This window comes from Trichogramma pretiosum, unplaced genomic scaffold (genome assembly GCF_000599845.2).
Source record: "Trichogramma pretiosum strain Unisexual culture from Peru unplaced genomic scaffold, Tpre_2.0 scaffold36, whole genome shotgun sequence".
In the NCBI taxonomy this organism is placed as follows: domain Eukaryota; kingdom Metazoa; phylum Arthropoda; class Insecta; order Hymenoptera; family Trichogrammatidae; genus Trichogramma; species Trichogramma pretiosum.
The window spans coordinates 595,557-620,035 of record NW_019641685.1 but is presented as its reverse complement, the minus strand read 5'-3'; the positions used below and the strand labels follow the sequence as shown (position 1 = coordinate 620,035).

Sequence of the window (24,479 nt, the reverse complement as noted above, 5' to 3'; positions counted from 1 at the left end):
ATTTTTTTTATATACTGCAATTGAAGACTGATTGGATTTTCTTGCTCCACGTAAAAAAATAGGCGAGCGTCACATAACAAATTCTTCTTAACAGTTCGTCAGAAGTATTGGTCGACTTTACTTTGTTTCGCTTAATGCTTTGGTTTTTTATCGTGAAAAAAGAAATTTGCAATCAATGATAATTATTTAAATCATCTTCATCATCATCATCACAGTCATAGTTAATTAATTCTTTTTTATGAATCACTGCTATCACTAGGATATCCGAGGACATTATTTTTAAAAATTAGTATAAGGCCACGGGGTTGCACGTACATCAGATCAATCTTCCTCACAAAAAGATGAATTTCTATTATTCTCGATATTTAAATTATACATAATTATTTTTTATTCTTCTTCATCTTCTGGGTCATCATCATCCGCCTCATCATCTGTATTATCTCCTCATATAATAATTTTTAATATGATTCAGAATTAAAATTATCGGTATCCTGTGCGTTATCATCGTCTATTATTAGTCTCGCCAAAATCAATAATTTGTTCTTCTAGAATTTTTCAAAATAAAAAACTTACTAATTTTATGAATTTAACAACAATTTTGGAATATGAACGAATATTTGTATTATTATCAAAAAATGGATCATTATTATAATGCTCAAATTGTTAAAAAAATAGCAATTGTTCTTGAAATCGTTATGTTTTTATGAATTGAAATAGTGCAACAATTAAGTTTTGATTGTAATTAAACGGACTGATAACAAACATAGAATTTTAAAATTCTATTTACGAAAGTCTTCCTCAAAAATCAACCATAGAAATTGGTATATGTTCATGAATAATTAATCTATATAATAAAAATTGCAATAATTAGATTCTTTTTAAATATCTATTTTGTTATTGACCTGTGCGGTCAGTCAAAGTTTATTACAGGATAAAGAATTCTCACAAATCTTTCTACTTACTTTTTTTTATATTAATAACTTACATACACTTGTCGTTTAAAAATCTTAAAGTTTAAAATTGTAAATTTTTTGAATGTCATTATAATGTAAGTATGATATTATCAAGTTTTTTTTTCATTGAGACCTTGAAAGTCTCACGAAATTTAACTAGAACTATAATAGTTTCTTGACCTGTTCATTTTGTCAATCAAACTTAGGCATAATCACAGTTTTGATCATTAATACTCAAGAAAATCTATGTTGTTATCTTATAAGATATACTTCAGAGCAGGTACAAAAATAAAAAATATTTTATAATTATATTAAGTGTAACATTGTTATTTTTAAATGGAACTTTCTTTATGAGTTTGAACTGCTAAATGCATAGACCTAAGATACTTAACTAGAGTACAGTGCTTAGTTATGGTTGGGTATAATGCATGTGCCAGAAAAGGTATTTTTTTTAAAGCTCTTCCACTTAATCCAATACTTTCACGACACAGATCAAAAAGCATCAGACTGTGCTTAGTTTTTGAATCTTCTTCATATCCCATCATTTTTAAATAAGCTAAATCTTGAATTGGTTCAGTTTCAATAAAGCCAGTCTGTAACATTTAAATCATTATATTAAAATAAATAAATAAATGAATTCATTTAAATGAATTAGTTGAATAAATTTTACCCTCATTAATTCTTTTACACAGGCGCTGTAAATTTTATAAATAACTTGTTCATTAGGTAGATTAATGCTTTGCTTAATATCAGCACGATCAACAAAAGCCAAGTCAATGGCTTCTGTTAGATTGCTAGTTGTCAAAATTAAGACATTTGGATAACGCTTAATATTGTCAAGTTCAGTAAGTAGAGCATTCACAACCCTTATGGAATCACTGGGCTCTCCACCAGTGCACGTTTTACGAGCATGAGCTAATGATTCTATTTCATCGATTAGTATACATACCAAAGCTTTGGGATCTTGCAACAATATTTTGATTTGATTAAAAAGACTCATGACTAATTTTCCACTCTGTAAAAAAATAATATTAATCATTTGAAAAATGTCAGATTAAGTTGACAAATATAACAATTTTTACCTCTGAGAACCATTTGGAAAATAAGCTATGACTATTTATTTCAACTAGCTCTCCTCTTGTAAAATAATTACCAAGACGAATGGTAGCTTTTTGGGCTAAAGCTTTACATAAACTAGTTTTACCAGTACCAGGTGGCCCATGCAAGAGAACTACTTTATTCCAACTAATAATATGATGATTCACTTTTCTCTCAGAATAAATCATAGCAGTTTCGATGAAATTTAAAAGCTGAGTAAAGAAATAAAAATTAAAAATTTTGCCATGCAAGAATAAATTTTTGTATCAATGCTTTTACATTTTCTTTAACTCCTGCTTCATAAAATAAGTTTTCCCATAAACCATAGAATTCTTCTGATGGCAAAATCCAATGAGCAGCTGCCGAAATTTCTTCCCCATCTTTTTCCATAGTTTCCATAGCTACCTCTTCTTGATTTAGACGGTAAATGTGAATCTTAATATTCATTGCCCTTAGTTTTACATGAGTTTTCTGATGAAAAAAGGTAAAATTTTTATTCGACAAGAGATCTTTAAACTGAAATAAATAAGTTATACCTCTTCTTGCTTGCATGAACAAAAAATAGAAACAACATGATTTTTCAAGGCTTCAAGAGAAAATGATTCTGCAATCAGTGATTTATTTAAAATAACTTCTTCATTGGCATCCAGTTCAGCGTTAACCAATTCTTCAACTTCATGTTCAGGCAATGTACTAAACAACAAAGAAAATGTATTGACAATTTTTCAAAAAATATTTAAAAAATTGAAGTAATAATTAAAAGATTTCATTGACACTTCAATTCTTGCAGTGTCATGTAAAACTAAACCACCACAGATTTTTATTCTTATACAGAATCGGCAATAAGTTCAAATTATACACAAAGGATTCAATAAGTTGGAATTCATCACTTACCTATCAATTTTTTGACAGACTTCAACGTGCAGTATATCGGCCATTCTAAATCAGTAATGACGAGTGTATACTTTGGTATCAAAAATAAGTACTGACAACTAAAATTGTTTGAACGGACGCAAACGTAAACTACTGTTGAGCAAGATGATGTTATAGATGATGTATACGTCGTGTCGAGGAGCACCTATATTGGAAAATGAAAAGTCTGCATCCGGCGCCGAATTGCAAATCGTAAGTCGTAACTCACGAGGACGTCAATTTTAGCGCGAATCCAACGGTTCTAGAATGAACAAGTGCAGTAATTTTTGCCGCCACTTGATAGTATGTGGCGTGCGCAGCATACTGAAACGCCGAGCAGAATGCAGATGGCAGATCCGCAGATGCCTCGTTATTGGTCACCCCGTCGCGCAGTTTATTATGATTTGACATTTGAAAAACGACATGAGACATCAATAGGCTCGCGGTATTTTATTTTTTTGGCATCAGCTTATGGATTTCCTTCCAAATTAGCGTGCATTTTTGAGCATGAGTTTTATACATCGATACTATCTGCCCATAAATAATCTAAGTGATCGTGAAAAAATGTGTAATTGATAATTAAAATGTGGGGTGAACCTACCGCGCGTTTCCGTAGAAACTAAGATGCGGCCTGTAAATGCTTGCATCTATTGATAAAACTTCATCGTTATTTTTGGATTTATACAGATCTCACGCTGTATTTAAATTGTTTCCTAATTGAAAATGTTGAACGTAATCGATCTCGACGATGAGTACAACAAACATAAAATCAGTACCTGCAAAAAAGGTACTTGCCTGGTGCCGAAACCCAAATTTACCTACGACGATTGGCGTTACAACAATGCTGCCAGGTTCGTATCTATCTGAAACTTCGCTTCGATTCAAGTACGAGTTTTGACAAAAAAATGTTTAATGTAGATTATACTGCTGCGACGCGCAACAAAAATTGGCCAAAGAAGTTATTGCCAAGTTGGACACTGTTTGCAAGCTTAGTACGGAGTCTGTCAAGAGTAACAGAGATGAAACTAATCATTGCCTCGACGACCGCATCAAAGAAATAGAAAATTGCAAACAAGAATTATTGCTAATTCGAAGAGAGTTGCAATTAGAAATTGATGCGCTCCAAGCGTACAAAACTCGTTTGGTCGATTCTTTGAAGTCACTAAAAAGTAATGCTCTGGAAACTTGTAATAAGTGTCTAGTAGCTAGGTACTTGAATTCATTTCATTTTTTCTCCTTAAATTACACATTACTATGCTGATTTTTTTTTTTTTTTTTAATTATCAGAGAACATCGAATAGGAATTGATTTGGTGAGCGATAGTGTAGAAAAGGAACTAAGAGAGGAATGCGAAGGTATTCGAAGGGCTGAAAGTTTAATTAGTGAAACTCTGGAAAAAATGGACGAACAACTTCGCCGTTTGAAAGCAACTCAGTACTTTATTGATCGCGACCTCGAAGATAAAGAAAATAATTTACGCATTGATCGATTCAATACCACTCTCAAAGAAACTAGTTTGAATCTGAGCATTTATCACGGAAGTTCTGCTTTGAGCGCCTCGTAAAATCGATATCATTTTGATCGGCAATCAGTTTTTTACACCATGTTTTTATTAATTACTGCTATTTCAGGAGTATCAGCATCGAAGAATGGGAATTACAAACGAAAGAAAACATTGATTCTTCTGCAAAAGAAATGCTAAATGCCAAGAAATTTCGCTCTCAAATCGAACTCATTCTCAAGCAAATCATGGATGATTTGAAAAAGAAAAAAATTGCCACTGATAATGCTTTTCGACAAAGAATCGATGAAACGAAAGCCATCAAAGAAAAATTGGAACTCGAGCATTCGGAGGTACTTACTTGAGATTTTGATGATGCACAATTGCGATACGACTTATTAAATCGATCTAACTTTTATGAATTAAAGATAATGAGACAGGCGGACGAAATGACTCGAAATATCACACGATTAGAAAAACTAATTGCTGAAAAAGAAGGATATATTGCATTAGCACATACACGCTTAGGAAATCGCTGTCAGAGACCTGGCTTAGAACTAACGCGCGATAATGTAGAAAAAAGCTTAATCAATGAGGTTTCCAACTTGAGGCAAATGGTTGCCCAACTTCAACAAACACTATTTGAAGTAAATATGATAAACAAAATATTTAATATTTATTTAAATAATATTCAACACATAAAAATCTCAATTCATTAACAAAACCATTCATTTACACAGGCTCAGGCATCTCTTCGTTTTCTGTTAAAAATGCAAATGCAACTTGAAGAAGACATAAATATAAAAACAAATTCTATTAAAATTGATGAAGTTCATTGTATGACTATGCGCCAAAGCATTGATTATCGAATACTTTAACATATCACTTGGAATCACAAATAAAATTAACTTGTAAACATATTTGCAAATTGCTTTGACTGTTTTTTATCTCTTTCTTTAATATTATTTGCAAATAATTGCAGTTCTTTGTCAATGGTAGCTTGCAAAGATTTGTCTAATTCAGCTGCTTTTGTTAAATCTGCTATTGCTTCTTTTTCGTTCCATGCCCCAATATGTGCTTTGCCCCTTTTATAAAATGCTTTAACATTATCTGTGAATGAAAAAAATTTTAAAAATAAATAAAACAAAATTTTGCATCACATGTTACTTACTTGGGTCACTCTTTAGAACAGTATTACAATGCTCTATGACGGCATAATATTCCTTATTAATAAGTTTACATTGAGAATAATTTAATAGTAGTGGTACTTTTAAGGCATCCAACTTTAACCATTCTGGGTCCTTTGGTTTTTCACTGAATGATAAAGGATTTTAATTAAAATAATATAATCAAAAATTTTTCAGATTTCACAAACCTAAGCATAAGTTGTTCCACTATTCCAATTGCTTTAGCATACATTTCTGATGCTGCTTCATAATTTTTTTGTCGAAATAAAGCATTTCCTTTTTCTCGTAGAACAGGAACATTATCAAGTTTTTCTTTTTCAGTCATTTGCCATGATTCTTTTTCATACTCAGTAGGTTGTACAGCTTGTAATAATTCTATAGTAAATTCTAAATTTTGTGGATGTTTAATGAGATCATTCAAATCATCATATCCAATTCCTTCATTTTGTAATGTTACTCCACAACAATGGTGAGATCGTTGATCATTTGGTTTTCCAGACTCTCTAAGAGTTTTAGATACAAATGGGTAGGGCCCAACCAGCTAAATAAACATTTTTAAAGTGAATATATTACAAAATAAATTATTTTTTTTATATTTGTTCTTACAGATTTATCAACAGTAAAAACAGCAACTTCGTTGATAGCCATTTTTTGAACAATTACTTCCCAAACTTCAAGTTTAAATTGTTTTCCAATGATAAGTTCCATAGGTTTACTCATTTTTCTGCTATCATCAATCACTGTTTTCGCAGCATCACATTTTGTAGTTTGAAAATGAAAAATTACCTATAAAAAATGAATTTTGTTACATAAAATATTTTGGAAATAAAAAAACAAGTTTACATTAGGCTACAAACTTTGGTTCCAGGAACGAATTTAACAACTTTTTTCCCTGAGTGAAGTATTCTTTTAACAATAAGGTTATCCATTTTGATTGATTTTTCACTGAGATGTCAAACAGTTTCTAAAATAGTGTCATTATTTAAAGACAAACAATACACTCGTGAGTCTGTGAAAATGACAGTTCGACGGGTGTTTCGGTGATTGGTGTGTACACAAATAAAAATGATCGCAATCAGTTCTTATCGACGTGAAACAGAAAACTATTTTATCAACGGATAGGTAAATTTATCTGAAAATTTTAATCGAACTTTAAATAGTTTTGGTCTTAGAATTTATTATACGATAAAATTTTAACAGAAAAGGTTTTATTTCGTAAATAAGAAATTTATTTCTTAAAAGTGTAAAAATTACATTTTATATGGTAGAGTAAATTGTATAAATATTCAAAGTAGAAAAATTATATTTCATATTTAATTAATTACATGACAGAAAATATTTACAAATGTCTTACACTTAGCATATTTTTCAGTTATCAGTATTTTACCTAAATTGATAAAATATTGCACTTATATAAAAAGTATTGATCATTTATTACTATTTATATCATAAATTATTAGCACATGTACAATATTTATAAAAATGTTAAAATTTTATCATTATTGAAAATAAATTTTAGTTCAATTCTTTGTAAATTAAAAAAATTATTTGAAAAATTGATTTATTTATTCAAATTTTTTTTTCTAAAATGATATTAAAAAAATATTTGTTATTTACATTTAAATTCATTCGTAATATTTGTTCACTTTTCAATGTAGTTTCAAGTAGATGGTAATTCATTATAAACTCCTAATTATATGAATTTACTAATATTTTTTAATACTGGATACTTTTTGGGTAAAATTTTTCTAAGACAACCGTTTTTTATAAAAACTTCATTGCAAATTTTTAAGTTTAACAATTAATAATTCTTAATAAAAATTTATGAAATAAATCAGTTAAATATAAATAAATATAGAATTCTCTTTTATAAAATTAAATGTAATCCTATAAGGTTGTAGATGTAACAGCACTGACACCATGAACCAATACTGTAGGTGGTAAATCCACAGTCAGTTCAGTTAAAAGTTGCAGATATTGTTTTCGTAAAACATCTCTATCCCATGTATTAACTGTTGGAGGTGCTGGTAAATATATAAAAGTAGCTGCAGTTTGAGGACAATGATGCTTGATCAGTTTGTTTACACTAGATAAAATAAAATGTATTAATATCTTATTGATTATTAAATAAATATAACATTTATATATTTTCAATTAACTTACTTGAGTATATAAGCTCTTGACACATTGCTTGAAACACTTTCTATCGTATCAGCATTTGCTTCATATGAACTTTCAACTCTACTCTCTAACAATGGACGACCATTTAACTCACCAATTTGTTCATTCCAATCAGAAATTTTAGTTATAGATGCTGATATACGAAGCATATCCAAAAGTTTTCGTAACTTATGTTCATTTGATACTCTAGGACTTGCATCAATTGAACCACGAGATTCAGAAATGTTCAAACTGGAAGAACTTTTATTAATTTCACAGTGAAATACACGTAAATGTAAATTCTTCCAATTTGGAACCATATTTATAATGCATGCTAACTGTAGCATGAAAAGGGAAGTTGTATCAAATGGATCTTCATCTGATGGTTGGAAAAAATTTACTGGCCATACATCAATATATTTGAAACTAGAGTTCCTGTAAAATATTAGTAACATTAGGTTTAAAATATCAGACTATGTACAACATTGAAACTTACTTTGTTAATTGTGATTTATCAAGGAGATGGAAATTTCTGCATAGGCACAAATTTTTGTTCATTTTCAATACATCTTGACACATACCAACATATTGCAGCTCATCTACTGCTTTATCAGAATTTAATTGTCTTAATGGAAAAACTTTTCCGTTGGCATATGGAGTAACATTTTCAAAAATATCAGTTGCATAAGGAGAATTTTCAAAAAAGTCTCTTGGAATTTCATCATCATAAAATCCTAACACAATAGTGTTTGGTTTCATTGCTCCCATACCGGATAATCTAATTAGATGATGCAAACCTTCTTGAACTGTTTTTGTTATGGTCAATTCAGCAAAAGCTTTAACTTTCATGTGATCAATCAGACTAAGCCAATGAGGATACTCTTCAATGGTTGGGTCAACTTTTCCAGTAAACTCTCCAACTTTTACATGCCCAATAACATAAAGACCTCCCTTTTTTAGGTCATTTATGAAATCAATTAATGGGCAAGCTGATCTTGGCGAAGCAACCATGAGTAATATTTGAGGTCGCCAAAATTTAACGTGATCTTTTCTAGAATCTAACATCAATAGATATTTGCGAACTTGATGAAAAATTAAAGCTTGTGAAATGCTTCCCCAAGCTGCATTTTTACTAGGAGAAAATAAATGGAGAACAATAACTAGTATAAGACATAATATTATACTGCTTGATGCATAAATGCTGTTGATGATAAACATCATGACAATTGTCCCAAGAAGACCTATAGTAGCTGTATGCCAAGTAAAGTAATTATAAGTTGGTCTGAAATTCGGAGCACTAGCTAATTCAAGTCCAAGACATGCCAAATTTGTGGCTAAGTAACTCAATAAAAATAGAACTGAATTTACTTGAGCAATTGTATTCAAAGATCCAATAAGCAATATGATCTGAACAAGCACCCACGATGTGCAGACTGCACCAATTGGATTGCCTTTCCAAGTTGTACGTGTAATGAAATTCAAAAGTGATCCTTAAAATAAAAAATTATTTATAAATAAGGTTTATGTAAAGTAACATCAATCTAACATGAAAATTTAATTTTTCTAATTTTCTGAGATTTTTCAGCTAAATATATTTTTTTAAAAGATCCTGCAAAAAAGATTTACTTGTTTCTTAGTCAGTGCACCACATAATAATGTTTTACAAATATCAGAAAATGAGTGAAAAATTGTTTCTTTCACGTGGGTCTTTGCACTCTGCTGTAGATAAATATTCAATAATAATTATGATCCTTACCAAATACGTTATCTTTTGCAAGAGCCTCCAAAACTCTACTTGATCCAATTAAATTACTTAATCCAGCACTGAAAGTAGCAGTTAAAATTCCAACTGCCACAAAAGGTGGCCACATGTTAATAGGCATCATGTAAATAAAGTTATTTTGAAGAAGAAATCGTTCTGATGTAGCAGCTGTTAACAATGATAGGAGTATGTAACAGAAAAATGTAAATAGTACAGCTGAAAGAGTACCCCTTGGGATATTTTGTCCTGGATTCTTCAACTCTCCTGTTTGAAAAAATTCGAATTATATTTGATAATAGTCTTTAAAGTTATATAATAAAATAGAAAAAATAAATAAATAAATAAATTACCACTCATATTAGCTCCAGCCATGATACCAGTTACTCCACTGAACAATACACCAAATACACTGGCAAAATCACTCATAGATCCTTGACTTGAATAATCTGCGCTGTAACTAGGATATAAGTTATCTCTCAAAGTAGCCAGTGAAAGACCAGTGTATGTGCCATTACGATGATATGTACTGTTTTGTACTAATGTATTTGCCTCAGGTATAGGTACCTAAATATCATATAAATATTGTGAACAAAGAATATATTTTTTAAATATAAAAATTACTTACCTCAAAATTTCCTTCAACTAAAAAACTTACAATAGTACTTCCTAAGCAAATACAAACAATTGCTAAAATAGCAACACTTGTTTTTGCAAACATCGAAGCTCCAATGAGACAAACTAACAGGTTTGCTGTGTTTAGAATAGTACAATACAAAAATCTCCACCATCTACCATCAGGTATAAGAGCATTTTCTCCTACTAAATAACCAGAAGGTCCAAAATTTTCAATCAATCCTTCAGCACATCCAGATATACATAATGCACTGGAAACTACATTTGCCATAAAAAATAAAGTTCCAATTGATCCACCGAACTCAGGACCAAGAGTACGACTGATCATAACTAAAGATTTTATAAGGAATAGTAATTCAAAATATAGGTACTTTAATGAAATTTAAAATGTTTTGTTCTTTAAAGGATACAATAAGCGCCTCCACCTTCTACAGCCCCATTAGTAGAAATAGCACATACCGATGAGACTGTAAATACTAAAATTCCATAAGCTATAATAAATTGGGCTAGAGTAACAAGCAATCCAGCATTTCCAACAATATATCCTGTTGATATAAAAGTAGCTTATTAAATAAAACTGTTTTTATTATAAACCATATGATATTCAAGATTATTAATATACCCATCCGTATGAAAACTAATGCACTGAACATAGATAAAGTGACAGGACTGAAAACTCCTGCAAATGTACCAAGTGTTCGGCTACTGTCAACATTTAAAGAACTGAATTCGACATAGCCGTCTCTTTCATCAATCGAAGGATTTCTCATATTGAATAAATTTCCTAATCTTTGAAAAAAACCCCTTGTTCTTATAAGAGGCACTTTTTCTCCCGTTACTCGGACAGTCTCCACATTATTTGTCGATCCTAGTTCAGCGGCGATCATTTTAAGGCAAATTTTTTTTCACTAGAAATTTTCGACTCAACTGTTCTTCATAACTATCATCATGTAACGGATATCCTATAATATTGTATCTAAAAGCTATTTTCAAGCAAAATTATCAAATGACAATGGCCTTACATGTCAAGATATCTAAGTTTACTACTGTTATGCCTGTGAAAAGTGAATCACCAATAGAAGGGTATGAGTACAATAATACCGAAAAACATCAACAAAGCATTGCGAATCATGAGGCCGTTCACCGATTTGACGTTTATGAGTTTACTGGCTTATGTCAGATGGGGGCTACTACAATGCAATGCAGCGCAATTTTAATTCTCACCTTTGGTACGATAATTAATGCAAATCTTATCATGTGCATTTCATGAAAATTATTCTAGACCAGATCACGAATATTTTTCCGAAAGTGGATATTTAAAGAAAATGCTTCCAAACGGAATTAATTAAATTACGGAATTATTCAAGTTCAAAGTCAATATCTTCATTAGTTGAAAAAAAGTAAATTCTGCTAAGATGAAGAAAATTATCAAATTTCTTAATATTTTCATTAATTTGTAATAGCGTTTTTCCTGTAATTTTCCTGAAGAAAATGAAGTAAATTATACATCCAAGCATGTATATTTACCCTCGCAAGTTGAAATACAGCATCAAGACATATAATTCAACCATTATATGTTGACAATAATTTTCAAGCACACAGATAAAGGACTCAAAATAAAATAAAGCTCAAATAATTATATAGGCTATATACATTTTTTATTTTTACTAAAATAAACCATTTATATTACACAATTATTGATTTGATGTACACAAAAGAATATTGTTCCAAATTTGTGCACAGCACAACATTCAATTTGCAATTTTAATTATTAGACAATAAAATGAATAAAAAAGATTGTCTAATCATTTTCATCAGAATCATCACTTTCTTCTTCATCTTCCAGTTCTGGCATAGGAAAACGTAATATAGCAGCAACACCTGTGAGTTGCTCTAATTCTGTAGATAAAAATGATTCATAGTAAATGATTAATATTTTCTTGATTTATTTTTTAACTATATTAAAAATTTTGATAAGAATACTTACGTTCACCAGATATATGCAAACTTGAAAAAATTTTAACGTCCCCATTGGCATCTCTAACAGTTTCAACAAGGCTAACATATTCTTTTCTTTCAGCTATATTTTGACACCTAGACAATTTTTTATATATTTTGTGTTACACTCAAAATTAAGAAGCAATATAAATTTAGGAAAGTAATATAGTAAATATTGATTGCTTGTACTAATTGTAACTTTTTAAGATGCATATACAATGTAATGTGATTTTCATTGCAGAAATCAATAATTTAATTTGAACTGCTTATATCCAATAATACCATTTTTATAATATGCAAGCAGAAAATAATCTTTCTACATCATAATCTAATAGGAATTCTTAATTTCTGCAAGGACTTTTTTTGGTAGATGATAATATACTATTTTGACTGGGTTTAGTATAACCTGGTGGGTTATACTAAAAACTAAGTAACTCATTTTTACCTGAATAGCTTGTCTGAAATGAGAAGTGTTTCTATTGCTTGGGCTTCACTTGCAGCTAGAACATGCTTTTTACCATAAAAAGCTCTCGATGGATCTGTTTGAAGCATTGCACAAAATGATTCTAAAGCTTTTACTTCTCCTGCAGCTTTAGTATCAGATATACGTGATATCACCGCCGGATCAGTTAATACCTCTACAAAAATTAAGAGTCACTTTTAAAACTTTGTTGCTTAATTTAAAAAGAAAATATAGATACCTCACCTCTTAGAGAGTGTTTAAAACCAGAACTTGAATGGACTAGTACGAACATACTTTTATTATCTATAATTGTTTTGTTATCAGTTTTAACTGCTTGCTGAACCATGTAGTTCATTAATTGATCTTTAACAAATCCAGGACTTGCCAAAATAATGCATTTTACAACATCGAAATTTACATGCCTGAGAATTGCTTGCATAATGCTATCATAAAATCGTGCCAATCCCTGGAAAAAATTAGTTATTTAAATTTGAATAAGTTTCTAATTAATGATTCTTACTTTTTCATGTTGAGACACGCTTCCTTTCCTTTTACGAGGAATCACTTGATCTATTTTTGCACGAACTATGGTCATGTTTGAAGTTATTAAACATACATGTGCAATACCTTCTTGCATAACCACGGCAGCAACGTCAGCATGCTTAAAAAAAATAAAAAATCAATATTTCACTATCTCAATTGTTAAAAATTAATTCTAACTTACTTGGGTAGGATCGCATGCCAGATCAACTCGTTCCAAAGCTATTGAGTCCCATTTTGGCTTTCTAAGACCAAATTTTCTATTCAATTCAACATCTAAGGTATGATAAGCACCAGTCTGCAAATAAAAATTTGTAGAAATTGTTATTAGTTAAAAAGTAAATAAAATTGAAGTTAATAATTTTTTTTTTATTTTAATTAGTACTGTACCTTAACATATTTATTTTCTTCAATATTTCGTCCTTTAAGTCTCAAAACACATGCTTGAGTATCAAAATCTATTCCTTCAACGCAAATTGTTAATGTTGTTCTTACTCTGTAACTATTTGAACTACCAGTGGAACTTTCAGTTTGTACTTTTCTAAATGAAAAATAAATTATTTAGTAAAAACATTTTAAAAATGTTAGAGTTTTGATCAATATAATATACCTGAGCCATATGGGGTTGTACCCCATATATAGGGCCCTGGTTTCAGTAATAAAACAATTAAATAATCAAATACCTGATAGTAGAGCAACTAACATAATCTCCTTCACTGACAAGGTTATAAACATGCCACATGTCCTCTGTATTTTCAGGAACTAGATTAACATACCTTGAAATAAATTAAAAAAAGATATAAGCGTTAGATTTATACAAACGATGCTGGAGAAAAAGATTACTTTTCTACAACTTACCCCTCTCCATCCTTATCAACATTTTTGGCAACTAATTTCATGGTGTTAATGTATTACTATAAAAAAGCTAAAAAAATACAATCAAAGAATAAATAATCTCATGTTAAATTGCACAGTATTTTTTAGCATATTGATTGTTTACTTACACAAGAAGATAAAATAAAATCAAAACACAAAAATGTAACACTTTCAAGTCTCTTTCGTCAATCGATGCATTTTATATTGCACTTTTGATTGTCAAGATGGAATGATGTATTTAGATTTAAAGACCTTACGTGGTATTGATTAAAATACATAATATCAAAAAAGCAAACACCAGTCAAAAATTCGAAGTTTTGAAGGTTATAGATCATTGTACTATGAGAAACCTATGGAGTTCCTGCATGCAATGCAAGAGCATAAATTTGGTGTCTTTCATATAAAAGTCATGCGATTCAATAGATTGTTGAGTTTAGTTACTTTGCGATGATTGCGGCAAGTTGCTAGCAAATAGTAAAGGGGAAATTCGTGATAAGGATCTTAAACTGAATGTAGATGGCGTTAATATGTAGTAACAAGTTGAAAATGTCATAACATGCTTGCAATGCGTTTCCGCATGAATGTAATACTTATTGATAAAAAACAATCACAATTGACTACAAAACCGGTATTCTGTAAATTATTTTAGAACTTACAAAAATCAGAAAGCACCACGAATGGTTAAGGCGTTTTAACGTATTGATTTTAAACCGAGAATTTCGATTTCATTCTTCAGATAATAATATGTTAACAAATACCTATGTTTAATTATAAAAAGGTAATTTAACTGATTGATTCAATTCTCAAAATTTATTTATAATAATTTCACGCATTAAAGTTATTTTCAATATTCTTAGTAGATTGTATTCTAAATCCAGAGCATTTCGAATATTTTTCGGGGAAAAACTACCTGTGTGACACCTGTGTTGTGTTTTCATAGCAATCACAAATTTCAAAAGTATTAAAAATTAAATGATTTTGTCTGCTGGTGGATGATTTTAAAATTAAAGTAACGGATTTTCAAAGATTTTCAACATTAAAACAAACAAAGAGATATAACCGATACAAAAGGGTAATGTATTTCAAGTTTACAATAGTAATGTATAAACACAAATTGAGTTTAATAAAATTAGAACAATCGAGTCAGGCCTTCAATGTATAGCGTAAATTTTCTTTCAATAAGCCGCGAGTGTGGCGCGAAACTAACGTTATAGCGAGTTAGTTTCACTTGACGGTAGGATCGCTGTTACGGCATTTGACTTTTTTGCGATTAAATTGTTTAGACTTCTTCTGTAATTTGCGTTTTGTTGTGTTATAGTCTGCTCTCAGACGGTCAAGTGAATTCCCCTAATGCTGAGTATTTGACTCAGTCATTGGTTTCGGCAGACGAAGATCGCGCTAATCGAAGCGAAGATCCACTCAACAGTCACGCAGTCACCCTCACCCCTCGAGATCGAGCGCACTTACTACTATACTTGGTTTAGACACGCGTGTGATAGTGAACACAAACAGAATTTTCAGCTATCTATATTGTATACAAGTATCTGTATACAAACTACAAATAAAATATCTGTACATCGTATATTGTTAAAATATATATTCCTTTGTGCGATAATAATATTGCATGAAGCAGTACCGCAACATGGCGAATCAAGACAAAGGACGCAAAAAGTGGGGAAATAATCAACAAGGTACAAAAAACTTTTTGTGCGATTTATGTTAGGTTATATTATGGTTGAGCGTCAGTTCATCAACTGTCAAATTTATTGTTGATGTTATTGCGCATTACAAGCAGTCAGTGATTTCGATCAAATGAAGATCAATTTCTGCCTTTAATTATTATGACTTTCGGATGGATTTAACCTGTGAACTGATATGTTATGATATATACATATATATAGATATGCGCGTATATACATTATACATATAGATGAAAGGAAGATGAAGTTGATGTGTAATTGCGACATTTGTGTTGTTTTTTTCTGCCGGTCTTGGTGGCTTCCAATATTATCGCTTTTTCAAACAACAACTGATTTCTGTTTATTGTTTTGTTCCATTTTCGTGGAATTATGTAATTCTAAGCCGCTTTATTTTTGGAATCGCTATACCTTTAATAAAACAATTCCGCTTCTGAACGATAACGACACATAGTCGTTTTATTTTATCATTATTTATTTTCTACAAAGAATAAATATTCCATTTCAACTTTATACTGCTCTGTCTTTTTTAAATATTAAAACTTTTTAAAAAGATTTCAAGATGCTATTGTTATACTTTAACTATATTTTTTACTATTTGTATGTATGTAGATCCCCCAAATCATTCATCTGATCATAAGTTTGAAGAAGATAGATTTGGAGCTATGCGTGGTGGAAGTGGCAGACCACCCTCTAGAGCACTCTATAAGCCTGGCAGTGGTCCTTTGAGAAAATCAGGTAAAGCAGATGATTATGAATCAGTCAACGACATCCCAAACAGATCAAGAATGTCTTCTGGTCCAGACCAATTAAAATCTTCCCATTATGATATTCGTAGTAGACCTAAGACTGTGAGAAAACAACAGATTGATACTATCAGTGATGAATTCAACAATCTACAAGTTAATTCAAAAAGACAAGTAGATGATAATAATTCAAGTGGTTTGTCATATTCTTCTAAACCAAAGCATGTGTCATTTAATAATGATTCAAAAAGAAAAAAGAAACCAGAACAACCCTTATATATAGCCAAAAAAGGGAAAGAAGCAATGGCAGATCAGGATGTCTCTGTTAAGTAAGTAAATAAGAATATTAAATATGTGATGTTTTCTTGGATTATAAATATTTAATCCTAAAAAATTAAATTCTAAAATAAAATCATAATTTTATTTTACAGTAAACACAATCATTCACAATGGGATAAAAATAACGACAGGGTAGAAAACAGAGACTGGTTTACTTCCAAAAATCGTTCTCAACACAATGAAAGTTCAGTTCATTCAAATTCATCTAGTAACCATTGCAGTAATGATGATTTTAGAGGTAAAAATAAAGAAGATCATTTTAAACGTTTTCATTTAGATAGAAAAAATCGTCATTCATCTGATGTTCATGAACAAAAATCTATGGAATCATCAATGGCTAGTAGACAATATGGTAATCGTTTTAGAGATGAAGTTCAGGTAAATTTAATTTTTCCAATTAGATGTATACATATGTTTTTACTCATTATCTTATGTGAAATTATTTATTTTATTAGAATTCAGATTCAACTCATATGCCAGCAAAAACTTCACATGACTTGAATCGATCAAGAGATACACACAGTGCTGAACCATATTCCTACAAACCACCATCTGGTCGAGGATCTAAGGAAATCACAATGCCAAAAAATTTGAATATAGATATTTTACCTCCACGTTTACAAGCAAAATACATTAGAGAGCATGGTCCTCAATCAGTTAGTCATCGCAATAATTCAATTGCAAATCAAGAAGAGCCTTGGGATGGAAGTACAGTAACATTCAAAGTAAAGAAAATTTTCTTATATTGCTTTTCTTGCATTTTTAATAATATTAGGGAGAATTGAGTAAAATTACAGAGAGTTTGAAAAAATTAATGAAAACTTAAGTCTTATAAAGATGTAAAATAAGAGATGAAAATAAGTGTAGGGTGAATTTTTCTCTAAAATAACCCAAAAGAGACTAAAAAATAACTTTAAGAATATTTTTACTTTGCTTGCTGCAAAAATGTACTGCATAAAAAAACCATAAATTTTATCTATACTAGGGTTCTTCTTCACATCCAACTTCAACACCTCATTCTGAAAATTGGTCAAATTCACAACCTATACATCCAGCTAGAGGAAGAGGAAGAGGTAGATATAAATTAGGAGAGATTAGCAATCCTTTGTTACGACCTGGTACGCCGGATCAGTCTTCCGGTCCAAGCTCGAGATCTGATACACCAAATCAAGAATATACAAATAGGTATAGTTGAATTTTATTTATTATGTTTTAATAATTTAATTATAATCAGTATTAAAATATAAAACTTTATCCGTCCTCTAAGGTCGTATGATCGTAGAGGAAGTAGCAGTACAGTTTATACCAGCACAGAAAATCTGAATCGTGATAGTTCTTTAATGCCTCCACCATCTTCGCTACCTTGTTCATATCGATCGATTGGCAACAGATGTCAATCTCCAAACAGTAGTTTGAGACAAACAACGCCATCAAGCAGCTTACCAAATAATACTCATCAAACGTAAAAATTGTTTCACTGTACTATATAATTTTATGAAACATTTAATAATTATTGTATTTCCTTACACAGTTACAAAATGAATAACAACAATAGTGATTCTAATTGGGCTCAAACAAAAGAAATAGTACAAGAATCTGTCGCAAATCCAAATAAAAATGACTCCAGTAGTTTTGGACGTGATGATAAATTAGAAATTCTGGTATTGAAACTAAAATCAATGTCAATTTTAATTTTTAAACCTTTTTTATTAAATCGTTACATATTTTAGGACTGGTATGAAGAAGTTGAATTAACTGAAAGATTGGAAGCTGAAAAGATGAGCAGAAGTTCTTCAGTATTAAGTTTACAAGAAAATAGTACCTCGCATTTTTCTCAACCTTCGGGAAGTAGAAGTACCAGTAGAAGAAAAAGTGTAAAAAGAAAAAATAAACGCTCCGGTCGAGATAGGTATGTTCATAAAAACTTATAAAAAAATATATAAAAACAGATTTACGTTACATATTAATTTTTAGAAGCCGAGATGTAATAGAGGACATGACGACGGAACGTCAAAATAACCAGCAAAATAGAGAAAATGACCAATGTAATAATAATAAGAAAAGTAGTACCTGCACAGGTAGTACTATTTCGAATAATAAAAGATTTGATCGAAGACGTAATAATTCACATCGCAGTCGAGAAAGCAGTAAAGAAAGAAACCATCGTGGAGGGAATCGAGGACCTGATGAATTCCAAAGAAATAGGTACTGTTGAATACATAATTGAATAAATTATCATTATATTGAATAATTATTATATTTTTTGTAATTTTGTCGAAAATTGTAGATCATCTCAATCTCAAAATATGGAAGAAAATTGGCGAACTGCAAAGACGTCGATATGTGAATCGGATGATGGTAGACGTACTCCTTTATCAAGCTCTACATCGATAAGCAACTCTGGTTCAAGTTCACTTCAATATCAGTCTTCGCTACAGGGAACTTCGTCTTTCTCTAGACAGCAGCAGCCAAAAAGAACCTTGTTTGACCCAAATAATCCAACCAAACCTATTGTCGTAACCTCTCCTGGAAGTAGAGCGGCTTCTCAACTAAGGTATTATTCATATCATTCAGTTTGAATTAATTTTAATTTTGAACTTCGAAAATTAAAATTTTTTGAATTTATCGAAATAATTGATATATGCAATATTTATTTTCAGAGAAAATGATACTGCCATCAAGACACCGAGTATCTTAACATCAATACCTGGAACTCAGTCAATGACTCAACATGGTTTTCACAGTACAATTGCAGATAAACCACCTTTCATACAAGTACCACCAACAGATCAACTCAATAACATCAAGCCATCGTGGTATGATCCGTGTTCTGAAAGGTAATATTTTCTTTTTTGAAGGAATTTTCATCGTGAAATATTTAACTAATGAGATTTTGTTAGTTTTCGATCGTCTAGTCACCCGTACTTACTATTGGACATTGAGAGGGCAGATCTAGAATTACAATTTCTGCTTAGTTCAGCTTCCTTACTATCACAATGGGACAGAATTTCTACAATTCGTAACTTTCATCAAAAAAGTTTACAAACATTGCTTATGAATGATCTTAAGTTTTGTCAAACCGAAAATATTGAGCAACATTTTTGGAAAATCACGTATTATAATATCATTGAAATATTGAGAAAATCTGCGCCTAAAGAAAATACCGAATTGCAAGAACAACATAAAAAGCTTGTACTACAAATAGTTGAAGAAGGAACAGTATACTTTACAAATTTGCTCTCATGCTTGGAAACTACTTATGACTTTAAAATCGAATCATATTTATCTTTATCAACGTCCCCCAATGGTCTTGGAGCAATTGGATTAGCATTGATCAGTGCCCAAAAAATTTTCCTATTTTTGGGTGATTTAGCAAGATATAAAGAATTGATAAATGAAACAACCAATTATGGAAAATCACGGCAGTAAGTGTTATATGCTTCACTTATGAAAAAATAAAAAATATAGATAATAAAAATTGATTCAATTTTAGATGGTACCTGAAAGCCCAGCAAATAAATCCAAAAAACGGCAGACCATACAGTCAATTGGCATTACTAGCAACTTATGCTGTAAGTATAAAAGTATTTATAGTAAATAAAACAATCATAGCTTTTATTAAAATTTGTTTCACTTGAATCAGATCATATTATATTATGAATAAAATTGTTATTTTACAGCGGAGAAAATTGGATGCTGTATATTATTACATGAGATCTCTAATGGCCTCGAATCCCTTTCCATCAGCTCGCGAAAGTTTGATAACCATGTTTGATGAGAATAGGAAAAAGGTATGAGTTATAAATTATTTTTTTATTAAAAATAGATGAAAGTTTTTAAATAATGTTTTGATTTCTGTCGCTGCCAGTATCTACATTATGTAAGTAAATCAAAACACTTGATGTGAATTATTCACTGGATCATATAGTTATAGAAAATATTTTGATAGTCGTAGTCTATAATATTACATACATTTTCTCTTTTGCAACTATTTAATTTTCCATTTTTAATTTTATACAACAACTCAATTTTTTTCTGAACACTGTATTATAAAACAATCACCTTCTTTTATAAAAGACATTCACGTTTTATTAATTTTGTGAAGATATTTTATCAAGTATTCGGTAAAAGCTTTTTATTAAATATTGATTTGCTAATTATTAACTCATTAGTTACTTTAGTTGTTAGTTGTATTATATAACTTTTCAAAAAGCTATTATATTTTTTGTACACAGTCGGGTATATTATTCGTACAGGTATTAAAACATTTTTGTATAGTAATCAAAGCGTACTGTGTGCATGCAATATTCAGCTACTTAAAATGTTACCAGTGTTTTTTTTAATAAACTTAATTTTTCTATATAGTATGAATCTACCGAAAGGAAAAGAAGAGAGGAAAGAGAATTAAAAGAAAGATCTAGAATGTTGGAAAAAGAAAGTTCAAACCATAAGGGTCTTCGTAGAGAAATATGGTACCATCCAGATGGAAAACGAGTCAGACGTACTACCTCGACTGTAAGCGAAATGAAAAATGACGATGAAAGTGATTTGGATACCCTGGAGCAATTGAGCAGTTTAGAGGTGAGATTTGCAAATTTGAAAAATCTTTGACAATGATTTTATCGAAATTTAACTAAATCGCTGATAATTTTTATTACAGCTGAACAAACGTTTTGTAACTTCTTACTTACATGTCCATGGTAAACTGATAACAAGAGTTGGGTAAGTGTTAATACATTATTTATAAAAAATTAAGGGTTCAAATATTACATTTGATTTGAATCTTATGCATTTTACCATACAAAAATATTAAGCCAATTGCTATTGTACTAATTGAAAATATTACTGAATCGTATACTAAATCGTATACCCCACTATTATCAGTGTAAGACACACACGGAAATTTTTAATGTAGAAAATTGACGTAAAAAATGTAAAATCTATGCGAAATGAAAATTACTCATCAAGAGTAGTTTCCTCAAGATTATTTTTTACTAAATTGAAGATGTCTTCTACGGCGGTATTCATTAGAGGCTTGATGAGTTGAGTCGTTACGAAGGTACGGGCTACAATCATCAAGTGCCTTAATCGTCTTTCACATTGACTAGGATATTATAGAGAGCTCGTTTCATAGTCCTAATTAAAAAATGACAACGACTCTGACTTGCATAGATTTTCATGAAGTAAAAATTATTAACGGAGCAAATAAACCTCCTATTTTCCTAGTAAAATTTGAAATTATTCTCGTGCTATTCAATGCGTTTTTGTATTTTTAATGTACTGCATTTTTCGAGCTCGAAACATCTCAGAAAGTCTGAGTCTCGCAAAATTTTTCAACGGGCTAGTAGTATAGCTATTTGTACGCATCGCAGGCAGTTCAATGTTTACCCTTTGCTCATAAATTTTCCCTCCTGCTAAATGTAAGCGCATACATGCATGCGTATCTATGCGTATACACACGTACATACATTGTTAGTGCGTTGATCTCGAGGGCGGCAATCTACGTACGAGGGATCTTCGTACTTTCTAAATGATATATGAACGTTTACGTACGTAAATCGACTAAATTGATATTTTTGATTTCAACTTTTTTTTATAGCGTTACTTTTATTTTATGCGAGTTTACAATTGAATAGTTTGTCATTTTCTGGTGCATATTGTGTAGGAAGCCAAAATTAATATTTTATTTTCTCTCTTATTCGTCGAATGAATCAGCTCGTGATAGTTCAAGTGAAATGGATAATAGTAGAAATTATTGTTGTCTACTGTAAACATGACGAAAAAATTGTACGTCGAACGAGCTGAACATTCAAGTTTGCGCGGAGAGAGTCATCGTGTTAAAAATACGAATAGCTTAGAAAATATCAAGACCGTTAGATAAAGTAGCATTCCGCTCGCGAGCGTAGCTGCTCTCTCGTGCGTTTGTGACAAACGCGGAGGCAGCGAAGAGCAGTTTAGCTCGCTTGATAAATCGATGCCGCGCAGCAGCATAATACCTGACTAGGGTTCGCTTGTGTATGTGCGCGGCGAGAGACCGAGAGAGATGCATAAGGCAAGATAAGGATGGTATACGAGACAGCGAGGAGGAAAAGCGAGCAACATCTTCGTTAATTCGTTCTCGCTTTGCGCGAGCTGAAGCTTAATGCCATTATCTTATTATGATCGAGCGAGCTCGGGCGCGAGATATCAGACCTGCTGCAGTTCCAGCAAGACCATGAAAGCTGCGTAGCTAACCGAAACAACAACGACAATGTAAGACGACGATGACAACTTTGCCTAAACAAGTGTATACTAATATTTAATGTACAACGCAAGCTTGTACCAAGCAAAGCTGAGTAAACACGAGCATCGCCGCGATAGGATAAGCTAATATCGCGCAGCTCGAGCGCAAAGAGAAAGAAGAGAGAAAAGCGGTACTCGCACGCGGTATAGAAGGCTAGAAGCTCGGGTGTTTCAACTAATAGTCGGTTAATAGCTAACCTGTTTCCTCTTTCTCCACCACCTTCGTCTCTGGCACTCTTCTTTCTTCTCAAGCTCTCTCTCTCTCTCTCTCTTTTTCTCTCGTATGAAAAAGGTCGTTCCCACACGATTTTCTTGCAAGCGGCAACAGAGCCGACTCTGTCTGACATGTATTCAAAAGGGCTACCGATTCACTGACAAGATTGTAGAAGCGAAAAATTCTGCCTATGGCGCTAACTGCATCAATTTTCTCGTGCATCGACTTTGCTCGTGTTAATCATTCGTAACTCATACTTTAACAATCGCAACACTTTTATGTACAATTCTTACCTTTGTTCATTTCACGAAAATTCAGTACCATATAGGTAATGGTTTATTTATCAATATTGTGGATGAGTTCTCTACTATCTTTCTGCGATAGCAATTACGTTTTTTTACGTTTATTCAAAGTTCGTCTTTTTAAATACTTCTATGTTTCTATGATTGTAAATTATAATTTTATACGATGTGACATTGTGGATAAATAATTTACAACTCGACATGGACACTCAAAAATAATGTAATTGAAAAAAATCAAGCCTTGCGTAAAGTAATATATCACATATATTAAATTATACTACTATCATTCTTAATTTTAGCTGGCTCGTTTATGCGCAATAATTCTCAAGACACTCGTAAATTTTAATTGCTATTATATCTGTGCAACAAATTATTTTATTGGACATTACAGCTCGAATGTATAATTTGACGAAGTGCTCATAGTTTATATATCCGATGTCAGAGATGTGTTCAATGTATAGGAATGGTGGAAAAGCTCTTAATGCACGTAAATCTTTTTTTTTTATCTGAAAACAATAAAGCAAATTTAGAAGATGCTCAAGAATAAATTACGAAAAAAGCGAGCGAGCAATTTATTCTCTGTTGCGAGTAAATCTTGTATAGTTTTTCAGTAACTTCTCACAAGAAGTTAACACGTCTCTACAATGCATTAATGTACGCGCGAAGTTACACGTGCGGACAAGGAAAGCCTCGAGCAGCTCGGGGTGCAGTCGGCACAAAAAAACCTGGGAAACACACAATGACGTGTATATATACTCGTATTCATGTTTTTGAGATGTAAATTCTATGTAATATAATAATTTCTGTGTCGAATCA

General features: G+C 31.2%; 6 protein-coding genes across 8 annotated transcripts in view; 2 read left to right on the top strand and 4 right to left on the bottom strand.

Moving 5' to 3' along the window:
• Positions 1 to 967: 967 nt before the first annotated feature.
• Positions 968 to 3,260, bottom strand: LOC106651062 (pachytene checkpoint protein 2 homolog). The gene is made up of 6 exons (XM_014369398.2): positions 2,946 to 3,260; positions 2,588 to 2,744; positions 2,331 to 2,522; positions 2,036 to 2,263; positions 1,624 to 1,968; positions 968 to 1,546 (listed from the first exon to the last, which is right to left on the bottom strand). Exons 1-6 carry the CDS (start codon positions 2,987 to 2,989, stop codon positions 1,286 to 1,288), a joined length of 1,227 nt encoding a protein of 408 aa, XP_014224884.1. The 5' UTR covers positions 2,990 to 3,260; the 3' UTR covers positions 968 to 1,285.
• Positions 3,261 to 3,398: 138 nt separating this feature from the next.
• On the top strand, positions 3,399 to 5,384 carry LOC106651017 (tektin-1). The gene is made up of 6 exons (XM_014369341.2): positions 3,399 to 3,814; positions 3,882 to 4,172; positions 4,251 to 4,523; positions 4,595 to 4,817; positions 4,893 to 5,111; positions 5,205 to 5,384. The coding sequence occupies exons 1-6, from the start codon at positions 3,687 to 3,689 to the stop codon at positions 5,340 to 5,342; spliced, it is 1,272 nt and encodes a 423-aa protein (XP_014224827.1). The 5' UTR covers positions 3,399 to 3,686; the 3' UTR covers positions 5,343 to 5,384.
• LOC106651061 (aryl-hydrocarbon-interacting protein-like 1) lies at positions 5,285 to 6,685 on the bottom strand. The gene is made up of 5 exons (XM_014369397.2): positions 6,509 to 6,685; positions 6,258 to 6,437; positions 5,840 to 6,192; positions 5,636 to 5,778; positions 5,285 to 5,574 (listed from the first exon to the last, which is right to left on the bottom strand). The coding sequence occupies exons 1-5, from the start codon at positions 6,578 to 6,580 to the stop codon at positions 5,369 to 5,371; spliced, it is 954 nt and encodes a 317-aa protein (XP_014224883.1). The 5' UTR covers positions 6,581 to 6,685; the 3' UTR covers positions 5,285 to 5,368.
• Positions 6,686 to 7,463: 778 nt separating this feature from the next.
• LOC106651046 (solute carrier family 12 member 9) lies at positions 7,464 to 11,093 on the bottom strand. Its single transcript, XM_014369379.2, has 8 exons — positions 10,829 to 11,093; positions 10,617 to 10,751; positions 10,199 to 10,536; positions 9,924 to 10,137; positions 9,568 to 9,837; positions 8,308 to 9,301; positions 7,815 to 8,246; positions 7,464 to 7,737 (listed from the first exon to the last, which is right to left on the bottom strand). Exons 1-8 carry the CDS (start codon positions 11,091 to 11,093, stop codon positions 7,539 to 7,541), a joined length of 2,847 nt encoding a protein of 948 aa, XP_014224865.1. The 3' UTR covers positions 7,464 to 7,538.
• A 754-nt stretch (positions 11,094 to 11,847) lies between these two features.
• LOC106651058 (protein pelota) lies at positions 11,848 to 14,919 on the bottom strand. The gene is made up of 10 exons (XM_014369393.2): positions 14,212 to 14,919; positions 14,066 to 14,132; positions 13,891 to 13,983; positions 13,598 to 13,748; positions 13,392 to 13,505; positions 13,188 to 13,328; positions 12,911 to 13,133; positions 12,650 to 12,842; positions 12,194 to 12,300; positions 11,848 to 12,105 (listed from the first exon to the last, which is right to left on the bottom strand). Exons 2-10 carry the CDS (start codon positions 14,104 to 14,106, stop codon positions 12,008 to 12,010), a joined length of 1,161 nt encoding a protein of 386 aa, XP_014224879.1. The 5' UTR covers positions 14,107 to 14,132; positions 14,212 to 14,919; the 3' UTR covers positions 11,848 to 12,007.
• Positions 14,920 to 14,987: 68 nt separating this feature from the next.
• Positions 14,988 to 24,479, top strand: part of LOC106651127 (telomerase-binding protein EST1A) — a 54,274-nt gene continuing 44,782 nt past the window's right edge. The window contains exons 1-18 of one of the 3 annotated variants that reach the window (XM_014369505.2): positions 14,988 to 15,317; positions 15,402 to 15,774; positions 16,393 to 16,855; positions 16,958 to 17,243; positions 17,321 to 17,590; positions 17,851 to 18,050; positions 18,133 to 18,327; positions 18,397 to 18,526; positions 18,596 to 18,774; positions 18,840 to 19,070; positions 19,153 to 19,419; positions 19,526 to 19,702; positions 19,766 to 20,290; positions 20,359 to 20,437; positions 20,546 to 20,656; positions 20,734 to 20,745; positions 21,231 to 21,446; positions 21,526 to 21,587. In XM_014369505.2, coding sequence (XP_014224991.1) covers positions 15,708 to 15,774; positions 16,393 to 16,855; positions 16,958 to 17,243; positions 17,321 to 17,590; positions 17,851 to 18,050; positions 18,133 to 18,327; positions 18,397 to 18,526; positions 18,596 to 18,774; positions 18,840 to 19,070; positions 19,153 to 19,419; positions 19,526 to 19,702; positions 19,766 to 20,290; positions 20,359 to 20,437; positions 20,546 to 20,656; positions 20,734 to 20,745; positions 21,231 to 21,446; positions 21,526 to 21,587 — 3,470 coding nt within the window. In that variant the 5' untranslated portion in view covers positions 14,988 to 15,317; positions 15,402 to 15,707. Of the gene's footprint in view, positions 15,775 to 16,392; positions 16,856 to 16,957; positions 17,244 to 17,320; positions 17,591 to 17,850; positions 18,051 to 18,132; positions 18,328 to 18,396; positions 18,527 to 18,595; positions 18,775 to 18,839; positions 19,071 to 19,152; positions 19,420 to 19,525; positions 19,703 to 19,765; positions 20,291 to 20,358; positions 20,438 to 20,545; positions 20,657 to 20,733; positions 20,746 to 21,230; positions 21,447 to 21,525; positions 21,588 to 24,479 lie in introns of all 3 variants that reach the window. The other 2 variants (XM_014369504.2, XM_014369506.2) reach the window with 2 other exon arrangements.